This window comes from Danaus plexippus, chromosome 7 (assembly GCF_018135715.1).
Source record: "Danaus plexippus chromosome 7, MEX_DaPlex, whole genome shotgun sequence".
In the NCBI taxonomy this organism is placed as follows: domain Eukaryota; kingdom Metazoa; phylum Arthropoda; class Insecta; order Lepidoptera; family Nymphalidae; genus Danaus; species Danaus plexippus.
Window position 1 is genome coordinate 254,379 of NC_083541.1, and position 18,476 is coordinate 272,854.

General features: G+C 32.1%; 1 protein-coding gene across 1 annotated transcript; it reads left to right on the top strand.

The window, feature by feature from the left end:
• The first annotated feature begins 14,951 nt into the window (after positions 1-14,951).
• LOC116770791 (uncharacterized) lies at positions 14,952-17,649 on the top strand. Its single transcript, XM_061520986.1, has 5 exons — positions 14,952-15,047; positions 16,561-16,721; positions 16,855-17,231; positions 17,298-17,441; positions 17,591-17,649. The coding sequence occupies exons 1-5, from the start codon at positions 14,967-14,969 to the stop codon at positions 17,647-17,649; spliced, it is 822 nt and encodes a 273-aa protein (XP_061376970.1). The 5' UTR covers positions 14,952-14,966.
• The last annotated feature ends 827 nt before the right edge of the window (positions 17,650-18,476 follow it).

The following is an 18,476-nucleotide window of genomic DNA, read 5'->3' on the forward strand; positions in this document are numbered from 1 at the left end:
ATATTAATTGACGTATAATTTGATATGATACCGGTTAATTATTTGTTAAAGCCTATATTTTTTTTGATGATATTATTTTTCGTATTTTTTTGTGACAACTCAAATTGATCTATGCCTTAAACAAAAACTTAGAAGATGTGTGTTTATAAAACTATTTAAAAAAAGGAGTTTCTTAATTAGTCTTTTATTTTTCGTGTTTCCACTTCCACGGCCGTCTCGTTCAGTTTTATATTTTTGCTTTATACATACTGAAATATTATCAAGTTAAAAATAATGAACTTTTTATTTTAAATGGCTATTCTTAACTTAAGCTAACAATCATTTTAAGTCTGCCTATGTATGATTTTTCTGAATTCCATATTGAAGTTTAAGACATTATTGACCAATCTCTATTTAGCATTTTCAATTTTAACTTCAGAAGTTAATAACTTAAGAATTTGTTTGTGATATCTATAGACAATCTATGGCTGATTTAATATAATTTCAATAGCAGAACTTTTAAACTTCAATAAGAGGTTCAAGTGGAAGGTAATAATTTTATATCAAACAGGTTCATATCCCGTTCCGGGTGCCAGTTATTCCAATCCTCAAAATTATATAGCAGGCCATCACATCAATTCACTACTTAAGCATCTATTTGAATTTCAAATATCTTAAAACAGCACTTAAGTAAAGCACTACATTTCTGTTTTCTGAATCTGTAATATATTTCCTCTCCGGACTTTACTGCCCTTCTAATGTTCCTTAAATTAATGAATACACTTTTATAAGATCTAAGTTCGAGTGTATATAGGAATCTCTCTGGTAGATTTTATAACTCTGCGAATCGATTGTAGCGAGGTTAGTTAATTGAATGAAATACAGAATAATTAAATATCTATTAATATTCACAGGAGTCAATATTTTATAGCTTCAAAGATCACGGACTTCTGCAATCTATTACCTTTAAATTCTTTAGTGGCGTATCTGAAAAAATATTTCTTTACATCAATGAAAAAGCAAAGAATGGTTCTGAATAAAAATTTTAATTATAGTAAATTTAATATTCAGATTTATTCCGCCCTGCCTCGAGAACACGCTGAGAAAACATTGAACAAATATTAGAAAATAATGAATAATATACATATGTATCGCACGCCGTTGATTGTTTTTTAATTAATTTCAGAGATGTATGAAATATATGAAATGTTTTGTAATGTTTGTAACGAACGTCCGAACACAATTCCTTCATGGAATTAATAAAGTAAAAAGGTATTCAACGCTAAAAAGTTTTTAAATTCCCTGTAGTCGAAGAATGCCGGATCGAATGCGATGAGGTGGAATTAATTAAAGGAAACAATAAATTAGTTTCAGAGAAATTTTCAACACAAACATGTCTTATACATTACAGAGTCTCTAAATAATATATTGAACAACTAAATATATATGTAGCACACTCAAATTATAGGCGAGGACATTTAAAAATATTAAATTTATACAATTACATGTTGCTTGAAGGAGTGTTATGCTTGATCAGAAGCAATCTATTAATTCCTTTGATTCATTCTTAATGGCCATCAAAGACAAGTACAATTAAATATGACGAAGCTTCTTTTAATAAAGACGGGGCTGGGATCGTTTACTAGAGATCAAAATAGAGGCACTTATACTGAAAATAACGTAACAAAGACAGTCTGAGCTCTGGATTTGTTGACAATGATAATGATTAACACAATAGGACTTACGTTGATGATACAAAAGACATTGCATCGCAAGGTGTAAGCCTCGGACTCTTGTAAAGATTTTTCATATCTCTACATTAACAATGTTCGAAACGTCGTGTTAAATAAGATCTGGGTCTTCACACATATATATTTGTGGGTATGTGTAGGTGTGTAATTGAGAATTAAGTTTAAAATATCGTGGTTTTCTCGTTGAGAATTGTCAATAGGGGTTTTTAATATGAATATATAAAATGAAAGGGACAATTCTTGTAAGTAGATGCAATCTTTGTAAACACAAGAGTAGAGTTCAAGATTACTGGAACCTGAGACCAAGACAATAATGATTGTCTCAGTTTGAAAGTCAAAGTTGTCGAGTATCATAGGAACCCAATTAGTAGTTACGACAATACTACATCGACACAGTATACATTTGCTCTTTTCTGAGTTATACCTTTAAGTCCTTTGTGTAGTTTGTACTTTTAAACGAATGTTATATTAATTGGTTAATGGAAAATAGAATTTAATTAATACTTAAAGAAAATAAACAAAAGTATCTTACACACGTGTTTAGTGATTTTTTTATATGTAGGTATATTATGTGATACTTTTGCTATTGTAAAGTATAATCTTTATATTATACGTTTTATTTTGTATTATATATATATTATACAGACTAAATCAAGGTTATTGATAACTAGTGTTATTTTAAACTCAATAGAGCGTTGTAGACGTGAGAACTGACTGTGTACAATTACCTTAAAGTCGAGGGCTCACTGTTGTAACAAGGTTAAGTTATAAAACCCATAACAATCTCACTTATATATTAAACACATTCGGTTTTGTTTGCTCTCTGTTTTAATATATAACGTTATATTGATTCAGACTATTTATTAATAGTCTTATTAGCTTATCTTAACGATTTGGTTCAGATTAAGTGAACTTCAGCTTTTATACGTACTTTAACAAAAATTTTAATTAAAAGGGACGTTGTGAGTACTACTCACTTTATCTAAGCCAAATACTAAATAGAAATTTTCTGTCATGTACCCTTACCCTTACCATTACAATTATTGCAACATGTATTTTTTATGTTTTTTTAAACAAAAACCATTTCAATAGATCACAAAGGAATTGTCCGACCATTGACTCGGCGACGTAATCAAGAAAACAGCGTTCGTTGCTGTATAGTTATTTAAATAAAGTAGAAAATTACTAAAATATATAATGTGTAATGTTTGTACAGCAATTGCTTATTTCCAAACTACCAAAACAAAAGCTCTTTGTGATCTCAAAAAGCAAGCGAATTAGAATATCGGATGCTAATTGCATTTCAGGGACTTACTCTGCAAATGAATGAATTTTGCCAAATAGTAAATATGCAGAGGCGATGACCTCGTGGCCTACTTCTCGTGGGTGCTAAAACTATCAGTTTGGTAAAAAAACAGATGATTGAGTTTCGTTAATTATGTAATGTACAGGCGTTATTTACTGTGCTTAAATATTTGAGATGCTCCACGTCTTTAACACCCGGTGAGGACAGAAAAGATGTCGTGGGGTTACATGTGTGCTATATTCTATGTTGGGCCTGAGAAACATTGAAGTTAAATAGTGAAGAAAATCCTTAATATGTAATTATTTCCTCATATACTACTATTGTTGTTAAAATCTATTCAGCCTTCTGAAATAACAGCGATTTGGACAACATATGGGAAGTTTGATTTGATATTAATAATTTGCCATTTATTATGAAATTGCAAAAGAGAACTTATACTCTATGGTGAACATAAAACAGTAAGGCTCGTATGGTAAACGAAATTTAAACCTTCATCGTATGATACAGTAAGACTATTTTGTTTTATATATTTTACTTAGTTGAAATGCTGTAGAAGAAAAACCAACAATTCAAAAATGTATAATCCTGTAAGAGTCATGCTCGCACAGATATTAATTATCTGAAGTCATTTTCAGGTAGTGTGCGAGTAAAGACAGATAAATTAACTCTGTGCACGCTGACTTATGTTGAACCAATCAATTTTAATGTGTTTATAAATATGTTTCGGTCAATTATCGTATGTTCCACGGATATCGTGATCGTTCACTGCGCTGGTGGCTATCATTTTGTGAGCAATGATATTAATAGGCACTCCGAACACCACGGACGATGCTCATGGTTTTATTGATATATAAAATAATTTAAACGAAATATATTTATATAACATATGGATATATTTCTGACGGTATCTAGCTAGTCTGAAAAATGTTTTTTAAAGCGAGATGATATAGAAACAGAAACTTATATTATTTCTTACTTAGTATTTCTATCGTTTAGATTTTATATATAAAAATAATTTTGTATCAAACTCGGTGCAAAAAAAATTTTATGTCAATATAATAAATGAAAAAATTTTCCTTTATTTTAACATAAACGAATCATGTAGCCGTAAGTTATGTCTGACGTCCCTACTATGAGTGCTGTTTCTCAGCAGTGACTCACGCAAGGTTTACACAATTCGCTGCGTCATTGAAAAGTGAGCAAACAAACAATAATAAATACTTAAATAAGGAAGGTAATACGGAAATTATAATATAATTACTACGATTTAAAAATATATTAAATTTATCATCATATACGAACAATTATAAATATTAGCATGTACCGTAATATATTCACGTTCACACGTTAAATAAAAATAATTTATGACACTTTAAAACAGGCTACTTGATAATAATGAATAATTTTTTTGAAAAGAATTTACCATTTTAAACCTGACGCGAAAAAACCTTTACTGTGGATGTTTGTGTGCGTGTATTTGGTACAAAAGAATACATGATGTGTGAAAATTCAGTAGTAATAAATGAGAACGAGAATCTGAATTAATAAGAAATATCGCGTCTGAATTCCCACAGTATTACAATAGATCATATGATAAGGAATGTGCGCCACATGCGTAACTTAAACGACCTCATTAGGGTCATTAAAGATACGAGCGATGGCGTAAGTTGAACTTGGCTCGGGTCCCCCGCGCCGGTCCGCCGCACGCGACGCTCTGATTCATGGAATGCGTCTGCGCATAATTATGGTGCCAATAAAAAACATTGTTATTATAATTCTATTGAGTAAGAACACTTACTGAGTAAGAACACTTGAAAGAGGTCTTCAGCTGTTTCATGTGACTTGATTCAATAGGTAATTTCTGTTCGTCTATGAACGTATATTATTTTGATGTTATCAAAATTTACAAAGGTATATTTAGTTCTACCTTAATAGAAAAGTTTTTTTTTTATATCGGCTCCATAATCCAAATATAATAAATAATATTAAAGCAAATATTTATCAACTGGTATTAGTGAAAATTGTACTGGACTGAAATTCTTTAGTCTCCAAATTTTTCATTTCATATTACTTTGTCCATTTTTTTAGTTGTACAATCTAGATAACAAAAAAAGTTTGACGCGAATATTTCAAGCTTATATTTTAAAGAATGAATCCTCGTTTGTGTCTTATTGCTCCAGTTTACATCATATATTTGGGCTCCACCGTCTAATTACTTCTAATTATGTTTTTTAACTTTTAAACATTGTAATAAATTACACATTATCTAGATTGTTAGTGGGCCTTGAATTGTCTTACTTTCAATTTTATGTAGTTAAATGGGTATTGTTATTTTTAGATGACTACCATTAAGTTTGTAAGAGAAAAAGTTGGTATATTTAGCAGATACATTCTCTTTAAGGAAGTATTTTTCGAAAAGTATTAAAGTTTCAGAATTGTGTGAAAGTACGGAGGTCTTTTTATAGTTAGACAAAATATAAAGAATATCAAAAAAGTCCCAGCCAACAAATTCATGTTTTAAAACATATTTTTCTAACGTTGTATGTTTATTTCATACAAGTAATTGATTGAATTTTAGTTACAACTCGTACATTGTGAAGACATTACAAATCATTTGTTTGTTATCGAGAAACGTTTATTTTGTAGAAATTTTTCTCATTCAAAGATATATTTTTAGCTTTATCATTATTTTTGAGGCATTTATTTTTATTTAAAGGTCAATGCTTTTTAAATGTCATTGATTGTAAAGACTACTAATGTTGACAGGTGGAGCCAGGATTAGGTTAGATTATAATTTTGAGAGACATTTTTGGTCGATTTCTCAAAAAAAATTATACATTATAAATAATAAAACTCCGCGTCTTTCTTTCTTATATTTGTTTATTAAAACTTCTCTTTCAATAGCTGTTAAGAACCCATAAAATATAGTAATCAACAAATGTAAATCAACAAAGTGTAATTATTAACTTTAAAGTATAAAATATGTTCTACAACTCCAATAGCATGGATACTAGAGAAATACGCTTTAATCAGACGTTACATGAAACAAAACGATCTCAAAAAAAAAAAAATTGCAATCGTTTCAAAAATAAACGCTTATTATAGTTAACTATTTAGTTTAAATCAATTTATTTTATTTTTTTTAAACCAAGAAGCTTCGTTTTATAAAGTGGTACGGATTATAGTTAGAAAAAAATTGTCTCTAAAGCTCTCGTGGTTCTTAGAGAGTAAAGAATTATGCGGTTTATATAATAATTTTTAAATGGCCACAGCGTCAGATCATCGATCTTCACCTCTGCGATAGTTGAAGTGAAGCCGAGCGGATTGTAATCACAAGATTCATATCCAAACTCATCACTCGCTGTTCAGTCGAGTCAGTTAAGACCCTTCTGATGGCGACGATACCAACGGTGTCCAAACTCTATATTGTACTGAATAATGGAAACGATACCGCGATCTAGAATACTACTAGCGCCATCTAGTGACGGAGTTGTTAGTAGTGTTCGAGGTCAATGTTATATTTTGGACGACTGATAGTGTACCGGTAATATTATTACATTATCGTCGTTGACATGAATCGAGACTAATATGGTCATTTCGTTTATGAAAATAGAGGAGAAATAGAAAAACAATAAATGACGTAAATTTGAGAATAATAATCGACTATCTGCCTGATAAAGTCTGATTGAATCCTAGCCCTTCGAGTTTATGTGAGCGTGCGATCAATTCTGTTTGCTCGAAAGTCGTAATAAACAACAAAATCTATAGTTCATAAAGAGATATGATTATAAAAGAATACATTTTTAGTGTTTTAATGTATATGAGTCTATGACTTTATATTACAATAATCGCCTACTAAAATATTATAGCAAAATATGAATTAATGTTCAGTGCTCGGTAATATTTTATTTCTTGAAGACTATTTTTACGTATGTTTACTGTAGTCTGTAAGGTTATTCGATCTTTACCAAATAAGGTATAATTCGATTTCTTACAAAATACACAATCTCTTCTTAACAATATATTCTATTACAAACAGCAAAATACAACACAAATATTTTTATATAAATCTGGAACATAATTAAATACGGCAGAACATTTACAAGGTAAGAAGAAAATTATTATATATACAATCAGCTACACATTTCTTGGTTTCTAAAAGCACTGAAAGTCCAATATGCAACAAAACCTTCAATGTACGTCATAAGATTATTTTTATCCGATGGTCATATTTTTATAGGTCCCATGGTAGAATTTGTTCAGGATGTTGCGCAAATTGGTATAGAAAACCGGAAATGGTATATCACAAAACTCGGTGCGCTCAGACTGATAGGAATTAATTTCCAGACAGATTTTGGATGATGTTTTTTGGTATCAAGTATGAATGAATTAAATTTACTGAAAGGGCGTTGCATTAGAATTACCAGTTTCTATGAATAAATATGAGTACATATAATAGAATCTAAGATTTTTTTACGAGATAACCCCTAATAATGTTTCGGTTCCTTTACAGCAACCGTGATCGGGAGCAGGTGAGATGAAAGTCTTGTTATCCGCCGTCTCCCGCCAATGGTTTCTTAATTTTATAACGTACCTCTGTATATGCACTCATAATGCGCTTACTTTGTGTCAAGGTCATGTGATATGGTCACGGACATGGAATTTTATGTTATAGGAGGAAGTCCCACGGGTTAGCTAGATTCCAGACATCTTCTCTATAGAAATTGGGATGTGTTTTAATTTCAATGGCCTCGCGGATTAGTCTCAGCCTGTACCTGTCTTCACGAGCGAGGATTTGTGGTTTATCAAACTGGATGTATTGGCCTGGTTTGTCCATTGTGTGTTAACACCTGTCTTCACGCGCTCTTAATGTCCCGGACATGTTTTTTTAACTCTTATATCGCTGCTCCTCTTTATTTGTCCAAAGTAACAAGCAAGTAACAACCCACAGTTGTAGTAGTTTCGTGTAAATAAGTAAACATGAAAAACTTAGATATCATTATGTGTTTATGAAAATGCCAGAAAAAATACAGAAATGTTTCCGATTAGTGAGAAATTTTTATTTTTATTTCACTTTATTTACTTTAATGAAGCCATTTTTCAATAAAGTAAATTAAGACAAAACTAATTCGAAACAAATTTATACAAAATCATTTTAAATGTATTTATTTTGGTGTCTATGAGTTTGGCAAAAACAACTGCGAATTAAATTCTTTAAGCACTCCATACTTGAATCACTATAACTTATATATTGTATCATTTATTCCATAATTTCAATTCATATTCAGAAGAAACAACGACACAATTATTATTCACAAAAACGTTTTATTTATGTATAAACGATCTCCTCTAATAATATAGAAAAAAATCTACTTTGTTCTTTCACGGAAGGAATATTTCATCGCGTATAGCCATTATAATAACAAGGATTTGTATTATTTTATAAATCCAATAAAATTATATGATCATAATTACTTTAGCAATTTCACATTATGATAGCATGTTGTTATTTTATGTTATGAGACGCTCATAACTTTCTTTTATTTTTTATATCTTTTCGGACGTCCAGTTTTTTTTAGTAAACAGATTACATATTTCCTTTAGTACGAAGCATTCAGTTCCTTATGAAATGGCATTACTTATAACATTACACGACATTTGAAACCATTAAAAGTAAGAACTGTTACAAATCTTAAAGTATTGTTGAAAAAATAGTATGTAAAATCTTTCCTGCCATCAGAGAATTTTCGACAGTTAGACGGTTTTATACAATACTAATAAATAAAAGTCATCGATAAGTTTAGTAATAAAATAAAATAGCAGTAAAAGTATTTGACACCAAAAACTTTTCATTAATTTCCTTTCCTAAGTTTAAATAAAATAAAGCATTGCTAAATTTTTTTCTCATTGCGTTCCCAATGACCCTTCCGGATCAGAGTAATTTAGTAAGATGGGGTAAAGTTACCGAAAAAACTTGCTATATCTGTGGGAAGGCAGTCGGAACTGCTAAGTATTTGCTGTAAGGTTCAATACTCGCGTCGTCACTATAGGGTTCTGGAAATCATACGTGAAACGGTTAGTCTTTCGATAGCCAGAGCGCAAAGGGAAATAACCATAAACGAGGGATCAGTAGATTTTGTGAAAGAAGGCACTGAGGCTATAAAATCAAACGTCAAGCCTTACTCTATTCTTAAAGCGGCTTCGGATTGGACTATAATGATGGACGTATGAGAAACAATATTAAATCCCAAGCGTCGGCCTTCAGACCATACATATTTACGCATTCACGAATTTTAAAGCGCGTTGTGATAATAGAGCTTACGGTTCTTTGGGAAACCAACATCTACAAAGACCATGCCATCAAGGTCAATAAATATTACGAGCTGACAAACGAACTTACTCGAAATAGGTTCGTCATGGAATTGTACGCGGTAGAAGTGGGAGCAAGACGTAAGACATGTTTAGTCTCGTATTTAAGTTGGTATCGTCATGTGACATAATAAGAGTAGATAATTTTTCCATCATAAATCTTATCACATTTTAGTATTAAACTGCGTTGTTGATTAAGAAAAGGGAAACGTAGAAACAAAAACTTGGACTAAGTATACAGAATTTTTTTCCCCCACATCAGCAAACACGCTTCTGGAAGTTGAAAATGTTGAAGTGAACAAACTTTAATTTAAACTTAAAGTTTAATTCCATAAATAAATATGATCCGTACACGGCTCGAACTCAACCCGATTCTTGAAAACTTATACAAACAAATCATTAGGCTTAGTTTTTTATTATTTAGGAATGTTTTGATCTTATGTTTTTGTTAATTTATTATAATCAATCTCCTTCTTCCACTTTTTATAAGGCACAGTCTTGAGACGTGGTTTTTTATGTGGTAACTTAGATAACGTATAATATACAGAAAAATTCTATGAGTGAAAATATTAAACGTTGTTATTTATAAAAAAGACAAAAAAAATTAATGTGTATGCTTGTTACGTTATGATAGGAATTTTAATCGAACCTAGTACATTTACTCTCAAAGCATTCTGTTGCTTTACTTTGATATACAGGCAACTTCCAGTAAGACAGGAGTTGTATGTGCTAGATTCAAAATTTGGGTCGAACTCTTCTTCTCCTTATTCTTTAAACAAATTTCCTGATTGATTTCTCATAAGCAATGACTAAACTTTAAGCATATACTGAAATTCTTTGACGAAAAGGATTTTTATTCTTAAAATACGAGAATGGGTCAAAAAGTTCGCGGAATGGGGGGTATAAAGTAAGACATAAAACTCAAAATTATTTTCCTTCTTGAGGTATTCTCTTTTAAATCTAATATATATATATATATTAGACCGATCAATTAATTTATTTATACCTTCGAAAAAAATTTTTTGTCTTTATCGTCGATATTGGCCGAAATTGCGCTCTTGACTTCTTCATCGCTGGAAAATTTCTTCCTTCGAAGGTCTTTTTCATTTTTGGGTATAAATAATAATTGCTTGGGGCTAAATCTGGACTATAGGGAGAATGTTCCAACATTTCGAAACCCATTCTTTGTACAGCAGCTATCGCAACTTACGCCCTGTGCACAAATGCATTGTCGTGCAAAAGGAGCACCCTTTTGGTCAATTTTTCCCGCCTTTTCTCCCTCGTAGCATCTCGAAGACGTTCTAATAGTGTAGCGTAGTATTCTCCAGTTATAGAGGTACCCTTTTATTTGCAGTCATTAAGAAGAATGTTCTCTGTATCCTACAAAACATTGGCCATGACTTTTCTGGTCGACGGGTACAGTTTGAATTGCTTTGGGAATGGTGTACTTTTTATGCCACTGCATAGAGTCTTGTTTGGACTCAGGCTCATTGTGATGAAGCCAAGTTTCATCGCCAGTTACTCTCTCTCTGCCTTGTTTGAAGAGGTTGTCCCACTTGTAAACCATGGTTTTGTCAGGGCAAGAGTCCCCAGAAATAGACGATCAATAAATTCCAAAATAATCTGAGGATGTTTTTTTTGCTGGGTAAGAAATTTCATAACTGCGCGAAACTCAATTTTCTCCATGTTTCAAATTTTCTTCCCGATTCACTTGTTTATTGAACTGTATCTTACTAAATTATGACCCGGTTTTTATGAAACTTGGTATTCATAGCCTTAATAAGTGTGACAGGTACTATGGGTAAAAAAGTGACCCTTTTCCGCTATATAAATTTTATGGTCATTATAAAACAATTTTTATTATAACTTCCTTTATTTTGTACCTTTCGAACGATTTTTTTGCATGATGCATGTAGTGCTCAAAGAAGAATAAGAAGTGCTTTAATTGTAAAATCTTACATTTTCACATTCTTCCCTTAAATAATTGTATTTAAGAAATGATATATATGCATATGTATATATATGTAGTCAGAAGGGTTACAAAACAGCTATATCGAATTGTTGTCGCTAATATTTCTCGTATTTTATATTACAACAGTTACTGGCACTTTAATGTTAAAGCAAGAAATAATCTGACAAATCTGACATTTATCTCGTTTTAAAAACCTTCGGTACTCAAAATAACTCAGCTTAAAAAAAATATAATGAGATCTAAGATTTTCGCGAGTATTCATTTAAATGAAACTAGTATTATTCGGATTTACTACGCGGATTTTATTATTTAAAAACTACATAATCCCGACGTTTCGGTTACTTTGCAGCAACCGTGATCACGGGCAGGCGAGGTGTGAATGTCTGTCAGTTGGTCCTTGTTATTTATCATCTACCGCCATCGATTTCTTAATTTTCTGGCGTACCGCTCTGGATGCCGGCAGAATGCGCTCACGGTGTCTTGAGGTCCTGCGGTGTGGTTTCGGACATGGGATTTTATATTTTTAAGAACGGGGTCCCGGGTGTTTGATAGATTCCAGCCATCTTCTCTATTGAAATTGGGATGTTTTTTAATTTCAATAGCCTCGCGAATTAATCTCGGTATATACTTGTCTTCCCGAGCGAGGATTTGAGGTTTATCAAAACGAATGTAGTGGCCTGGTTTGTCCATCGTGTGTTCACACACTGCTGACTTCGACGCGCGCCTGTTTTTGATGTCTGAGATGTGTTCCTTAACCCTTGTACCGATGCTCCTCATCGTCTGTCCAATGTATGACAAGCCACAGTCACAGTCGAGTTTGTATACACCCGCTTGTTGTGTAACTCGCACCACCACCCTATACAGTTAGCTACCGTTGGCAAATCTTTGTTACAGAGAGCCCAACACCTTTGTGATGCTGACCACCTAGAGGCCGAGCTGCAGCATGTAAAACATGCTCTCACCATCAACAACCTGCCCGTGCCTCGCCAGCATCGCAAGAACCACCTGAAGCCACCCACAGTTGAACGACAACCTGCGATACTACCATATGAGAAGGGAGTTACTGACAGAATAGGCAACATCTTGAAGAAGGTTTCCATTAAAACTATTTACAAACCACATAAGAAAGTGAGCCAATTCTTGAGACCAATCAAGAGTAACATTCCTTTACAACAAGCGGGTGTATACAAACTCGACTGTGACTGTGGCTTGTCATACATTGGACAGACGATGAGGAGCATCGGTACAAGGGTTAAGGAACACATCTCAGACATCAAAAAGAGGCGCGCGTCGAAGTCAGCAGTGTGTGAACACACGATGGACAAACCAGGCCACTACATTCGTTTTGATAAACCTCAAATCCTCGCTCGGGAAGACAAGTATATACCGAGATTAATTCGCGAGGCTATTGAAATTAAAAAACATCCCAATTTCAATAGAGAAGATGGCTGGAATCTATCAAACACCTGGGACCCCGTTCTTAAAAATATAAAATCCCATGTCCGAAACCACACCGCAGGACCTCAAGACACCGTGAGCGCATTCTGCCGGCATCCAGAGCGGTACGCCAGAAAATTAAGAAATCGATGGCGGTAGATGATAAATAACAAGGACCAACTGACAGACATTCACACCTCGTCTGCCCGTGATCACGGTTGCTGCAAAGTAACCGAAACGTCGGGATTATGTAGTTTTTAAATAATAAAATCCGCGTAGTAAATCCGAATAATACTAGTTTCATTTAAAAAAAATAACTTGTCAGCCTGAACTTACTTAACACTGATATATTTTTTCATTGAAAACTTCGGTATCATTATGTTTGAAATTATCTCGTGTTTTTTTTTATTGAATCAAGTGTTACATCTTTCTACTGTTTTAGAATAGTTTATATTTTATAAGCTTTTCCTGCATTTTATATTTTAATGAGATCACTAGTCATTGACATAACCTGTACAAAGAAAAGTAGCCAAACTACATACTTTTCTTAAAGCGAGTATGTCAGAAAACATAACAATGAACATTCTGCTTTCTTCGATAAACTCATGAAATAAAATATTTAAACTATGCATTATAATGTTTTGATAGAAAAATCTTTTAATTTAAAAATGTTATTCAAAAGGCTCTTTTTCTGGGTTCTTGGTTTCATAATAAAATTTATATTAGAACAGACGGCGCTTTTTATTATAATAATTTGACAAAATAACCGTGATATATACAGACAAGATTATAAATTTAATGATTGGCGATCTATGTACAACAAATTGAAATTATTGAGGATAATTTTGTTAACCAATGCCATTTCGTTTTAATTTTTGCGTAGGTAATGTTTGCCTTGCATGTTATCATTATATGATAAAAATTTATAAAATATATATATATATATATTGGAATAGTGATCTTGTTTTATTGATGAAAAATAATCTTCGAGTTATAGAAACTATTTGTGTGAGTAAACTCATTGCACCTATACCGAAAGTAACAACACTCACACCTACATTTAAATGACTATAACATATGTCGATGTTCTTTTATTCAAATTGAATTTATATACATTCAGAGGAAGTGTCTTTAAAGAGAAACTATATTAACAAACACTGACCTTTGTATACAATTTTATGTTTCAGTAAATTTGAAAACAGCCTGGAGTTGTATGACCTTGAAACATTATTAATAAAGCATTTTTTTATAATGTTCAAGACATTCTGTAAAAAAGTCATTGCATTTTTTGAATGTAATACGAAGAGCTGTACAATATTTACGGCTATTTTCACATTTTTTTACTCGACTGCACTAGATGGTATGTCGTTTTATTATATCCTTTATGTCTGTACACCTAATAATTCCTTAGTACTCTTTCTAAGATTCCAAAATTGCAATTCAGTATTTTTAAATTCTATAGGGTATTAATAAATTAAAGTTAGATCCGGGACGCGACTCAATTAAGACGGTGATTCAGAAATCAATCAACATTTTCCATATCTACCTGTTTTTGTATAACCTTGTTTGTTTGTGTTAAATATGATTTTTATATTAAGTATATTAAGATCGGCCTTCAAGCAGTTCTCATCAACGTTGTTGATAACATCACAGAACCAAGAATATTGTTACATTATGAAACACCTTTTATTTACAAGTCCTATGTATATGTAATTACTTTCGAGAATTTGTATTGTCGTAAAAACCGATTCGTACTGTTATACTCCATATATGTACAAAAAAATTCCTTTTACAATATTGCATGCACACTTACAACAACAGTTGGTTCATGAGAACGCTTAATTCAGTTGATTGATGTTTTGATCGTCGTTTAGTCATGTCCAGAATTCAGTTTCGAGTCAACAACTTACAATGTTCAGGTAAACAATGCTATTTATTGTTATATAATACCAATACTATCTAAGCTAAGAGTCCTTATAAAATCGCAAGTGCTTTTATTATAATCAAATTAGGAAATAAATCATGAATAGCACTTTTGAAGTTACGTAAATTAAGTTTAATGGTTTTATCTCTAGTGGGCAGTGAGGTGAGTTCCTCTACAACCCTGCTGGAGTATCTCCGGAGACACCTGGAGCTGCGCGGTACCAAGTACATGTGTCTGGAGGGAGGATGTGGCGCCTGTATCGTGAACGTCGTCAAAAGTCCTGGTGAAGCTTCTTTGGGTGTCAATTCAGTGAGTTTTTAATTTATCCAAAGGCCTTTAAATTATTTTTTTTATACAATAAGCTCATTTTATATAAAGTACCTGTAAGTTTGTCTGTTGGTACTTTTTGAACCGTTTATAAACACAGACTATATTTTCAACTATATTTACAATCATACGATATGTTCAATAGTATTTATTTTTTTAACTATCACTACGAACGGATAACCTAGTAATAAGTAATAAAACCAAAGGGCTTTTCCAATACTTATTCTTGTTTATATATAATAATATATAAAAATTTTAAACTGGTTATAATAATAATAACGTTGTCATAACTAATCGATTTACAAAAACATATTTTTTTATAAACTGTGAAATGTCTTTCAAGTTATTTTGTGTTAACAGCCACGCTACTTAATGAGATGATCTCAAAATTTATACGGGATAATACGTTATTAATTAACAGAAATTGTGAGTTTTCCAATGGTTCATTTTTATCTTTGATAACCAATAGGGCCATGAAAATATATCGAAATATAAGAAACTCGAATATCAGTGACAATAATAACTTGCATTTGTAAATTTTATATCAACACTCGTACTAATCCTAAGAGATATGCTATTCGTGAATAGTTATTTAAAAAGAAATTTCCATGAAAATTGAGACGGTCAATTTGATTTATGCTACATACCTCTTGTTATTTGTTATTTTTAAGTCTATTATCCGCATACTCCATATTTTTCAAGAACATCACCAGATAACGGGAAACGTATTTAGAAATTCATATAACAATCTGCTGGGAACGAAGATATATCTTTTAATTCCAATTTCTATCAATGAACTATATGTCTTACTAACTATGGCCTGCGGCTTTGCTCGCATATCCACCTCTTTGGGATACGTTATCATTCTATGAGGTATCCTTCTTCAGGTCCTACCGCTAACAAACAGCCAGACAAAAATAAAAAATAAACATATTTGATGTCGCTGTTGATATAATTCCACATGCAATCCGTCAAAACCTGTTACTTCGAAACTACGACAAAACACAAAATGTTATTAATTATAACTAATGAATGTTGAACAACTATTTTTTTGACGTTTTAATGTAATATTCTGCGAGGCGAATCATAACAAGTTTGCCGGTAATTTGCCGGGCGTATAAATTAGTTTTTATTTGGTTTAGTATAATTATAGTTAAAAAAGCTATTGTTATTTAGAAAGGAGAGATTGGTAATGACGTTTCACTTACCAAACTGTTTGAGTTGGTGAAATCGCAAACTTAAACTCTTACGTAGTCAGATTCAGTTTTAAAGTATAACTAATTAGTATTACTATTAGTTATGTATTAGTAGATAATAATTTATTAATCTGCTCGAGGAAAAGCACCAGAAAGACAATAGTATGCAGTCTGATGGTTACTTATACAAAATAATATTTTTGAAATTCCTTTCGCGGTAATTCAAGAACATGTTTGCTTTCCGTGAAAAATGTTCAAAATATTATTATTTTATGTTTTTATAATAATATTAACTGTAGTGCATGGTGCCAATAACTTCTTGCAATGGCTGGGATATAACAACTATAGAGGGAATCGGTAATCGTTTGAAAGGTTATCACCCGATACAAGTGACACTCGCTGAGAACAACGGCTCTCAATGCGGTTACTGCAGTCCAGGATGGGTCATGGCATTATACAGGTTATAACTTATATTGAATTTAACATTTTACAACATTTTAAAATCTTGTCTAAAAGCAAAATCTCAGTCAAACTTACAAATAAAATTTTGTATTGAATTTTTGACTTCCAATTTTTCTTCTTGACTTTTTCAGCATACTCAGAAACCGACGGCCGACGATGCTAGAAATAGAACAATCATTTGGGAGTAACATATGCAGATGTACAGGATATAGGCCGATTTTAGAGGCGTTCAAGAAATTCGCAATAGATTCTCCTGATGTTAAGGTTATACCAGATATTGAAGATTTAAGATTATGTGAGAAGTCTAGAGAACAGTGTTCGAAAAATAGTTGTAGCGAGTGGGATTGGTGTGTAATAAACAAAAGCGATTTGACTGATGACATTCCTCACATTCAATTACGTGATCACCGAGATTGGTTTAAAGCGACCACTATTGATAATATTTTCTCACTTTGGCAGCAATTTGGTACAGAATCCTATATGCTGGTTGGAGGAAATACGGGAAAAGGTAAGCATAGTTAATAATTATAAAGTAATCATAGACATGAATATAAATATACAACCACCCTTCCAGGCGTTGTTCCAATATTGGAATATCCGAAACTTCTTATTGATATAAATCATATTCCCGAACTACATGGTTATTACGTGGATCAAAATTTGGTGATCGGAGCATCAACGACTCTGACTGATTTAATGACAATATTTGAATTCAAAGGTGCTACTAGAGAATTTAATTATTTGAATATCCTCAATGATCATTTGAGAATGGTAGCTCATATAGCTATTAGAAATGTAAGTATTCATAAATATTTTTTCTTAGAGAAATGATCCCTATTTTTATTATATGTTCACATTTTTTTACAGTCTGCAACTATTGGAGGAAACTTAGCATTGAAAAATTTACATCCTGGATTTCAATCTGACATTTACATAATTTTGGAGACGGCAGGAGCCCAATTGACCATATGTAATTATTATTATTTAACAGTTCAACCGTTTTTCTCTGTTACTATTGTCGTACATATACTTTTACACAAGCAATTTATATATGTTTATGTATTTTTCTATCTTTCTTCCATATGCGTATAACAGCGTCAGATTTCAATAGCCGCAAAGTTGTAACTATGCAAGAATTTCTCAAAATGGATATGAAAGGAAAAATTATTAAAAACGTCATTTTACCTCCTCTTAATGATAAGCACAAAATTGTGACGTTTAAGGTAAGCCTAAAACACTTTCAAAATATTATTCATATTTGTTTTAAATGGGTTACATTTTTTTTTATATATGTCCTCGTTAATTATTATAATCAATATATTTAGGTTGCGCCTCGAAGCCAAAATGCACACGCGTGGGTCCACGCCGGTTTTCACTATATAGTAGACACGTATGATATAGTTCTTGATTGTATTATCGTGTATGGTGGACTTTCGCCTAATTATACCAGGTCGTGGAAGACTGAGCAATATCTAGTTGGTAAACATTTATGGAATAATAAAACCCTTCAGGGAGCACTAAATGTTCTGAGTGAAGAGTTGCAAGTGTCTGAGAGTCTACCGGATCCCCCGGTACAGTTTAGGCGACAGTCTGCTTTGGGACTATTTTACAAGGTACTGTAACAAAATTCAAATGACTAAAACACTTCAAGTGTGTTTCTTTATTTTAAAACCAAATAACGATAACTGATCTGAACTGAACTGAACTAAGTAATGGAAATGTTTTTTTTGTATTAATTCAATTTTGTTCTTCC

Excerpts from the sequence above, each read along its gene's own strand:
- LOC116770791 (XM_061520986.1), top strand. The coding sequence starts at position 14,967 with ATGTGTCTGGAGGGAGGATGTGGCGCCTGTATCGTGAACGTCGTCAAA. Across the intron at positions 15,048-16,560 it reads CTTCTTTGGGTGTCAATTCA|TGCATGGTGCCAATAACTTC; the intron begins GTGAGTTTTTAA and ends TATTAACTGTAG. Across the intron at positions 17,442-17,590 it reads GACAATATTTGAATTCAAAG|TCTGCAACTATTGGAGGAAA; the intron begins GTGCTACTAGAG and ends ATTTTTTTACAG.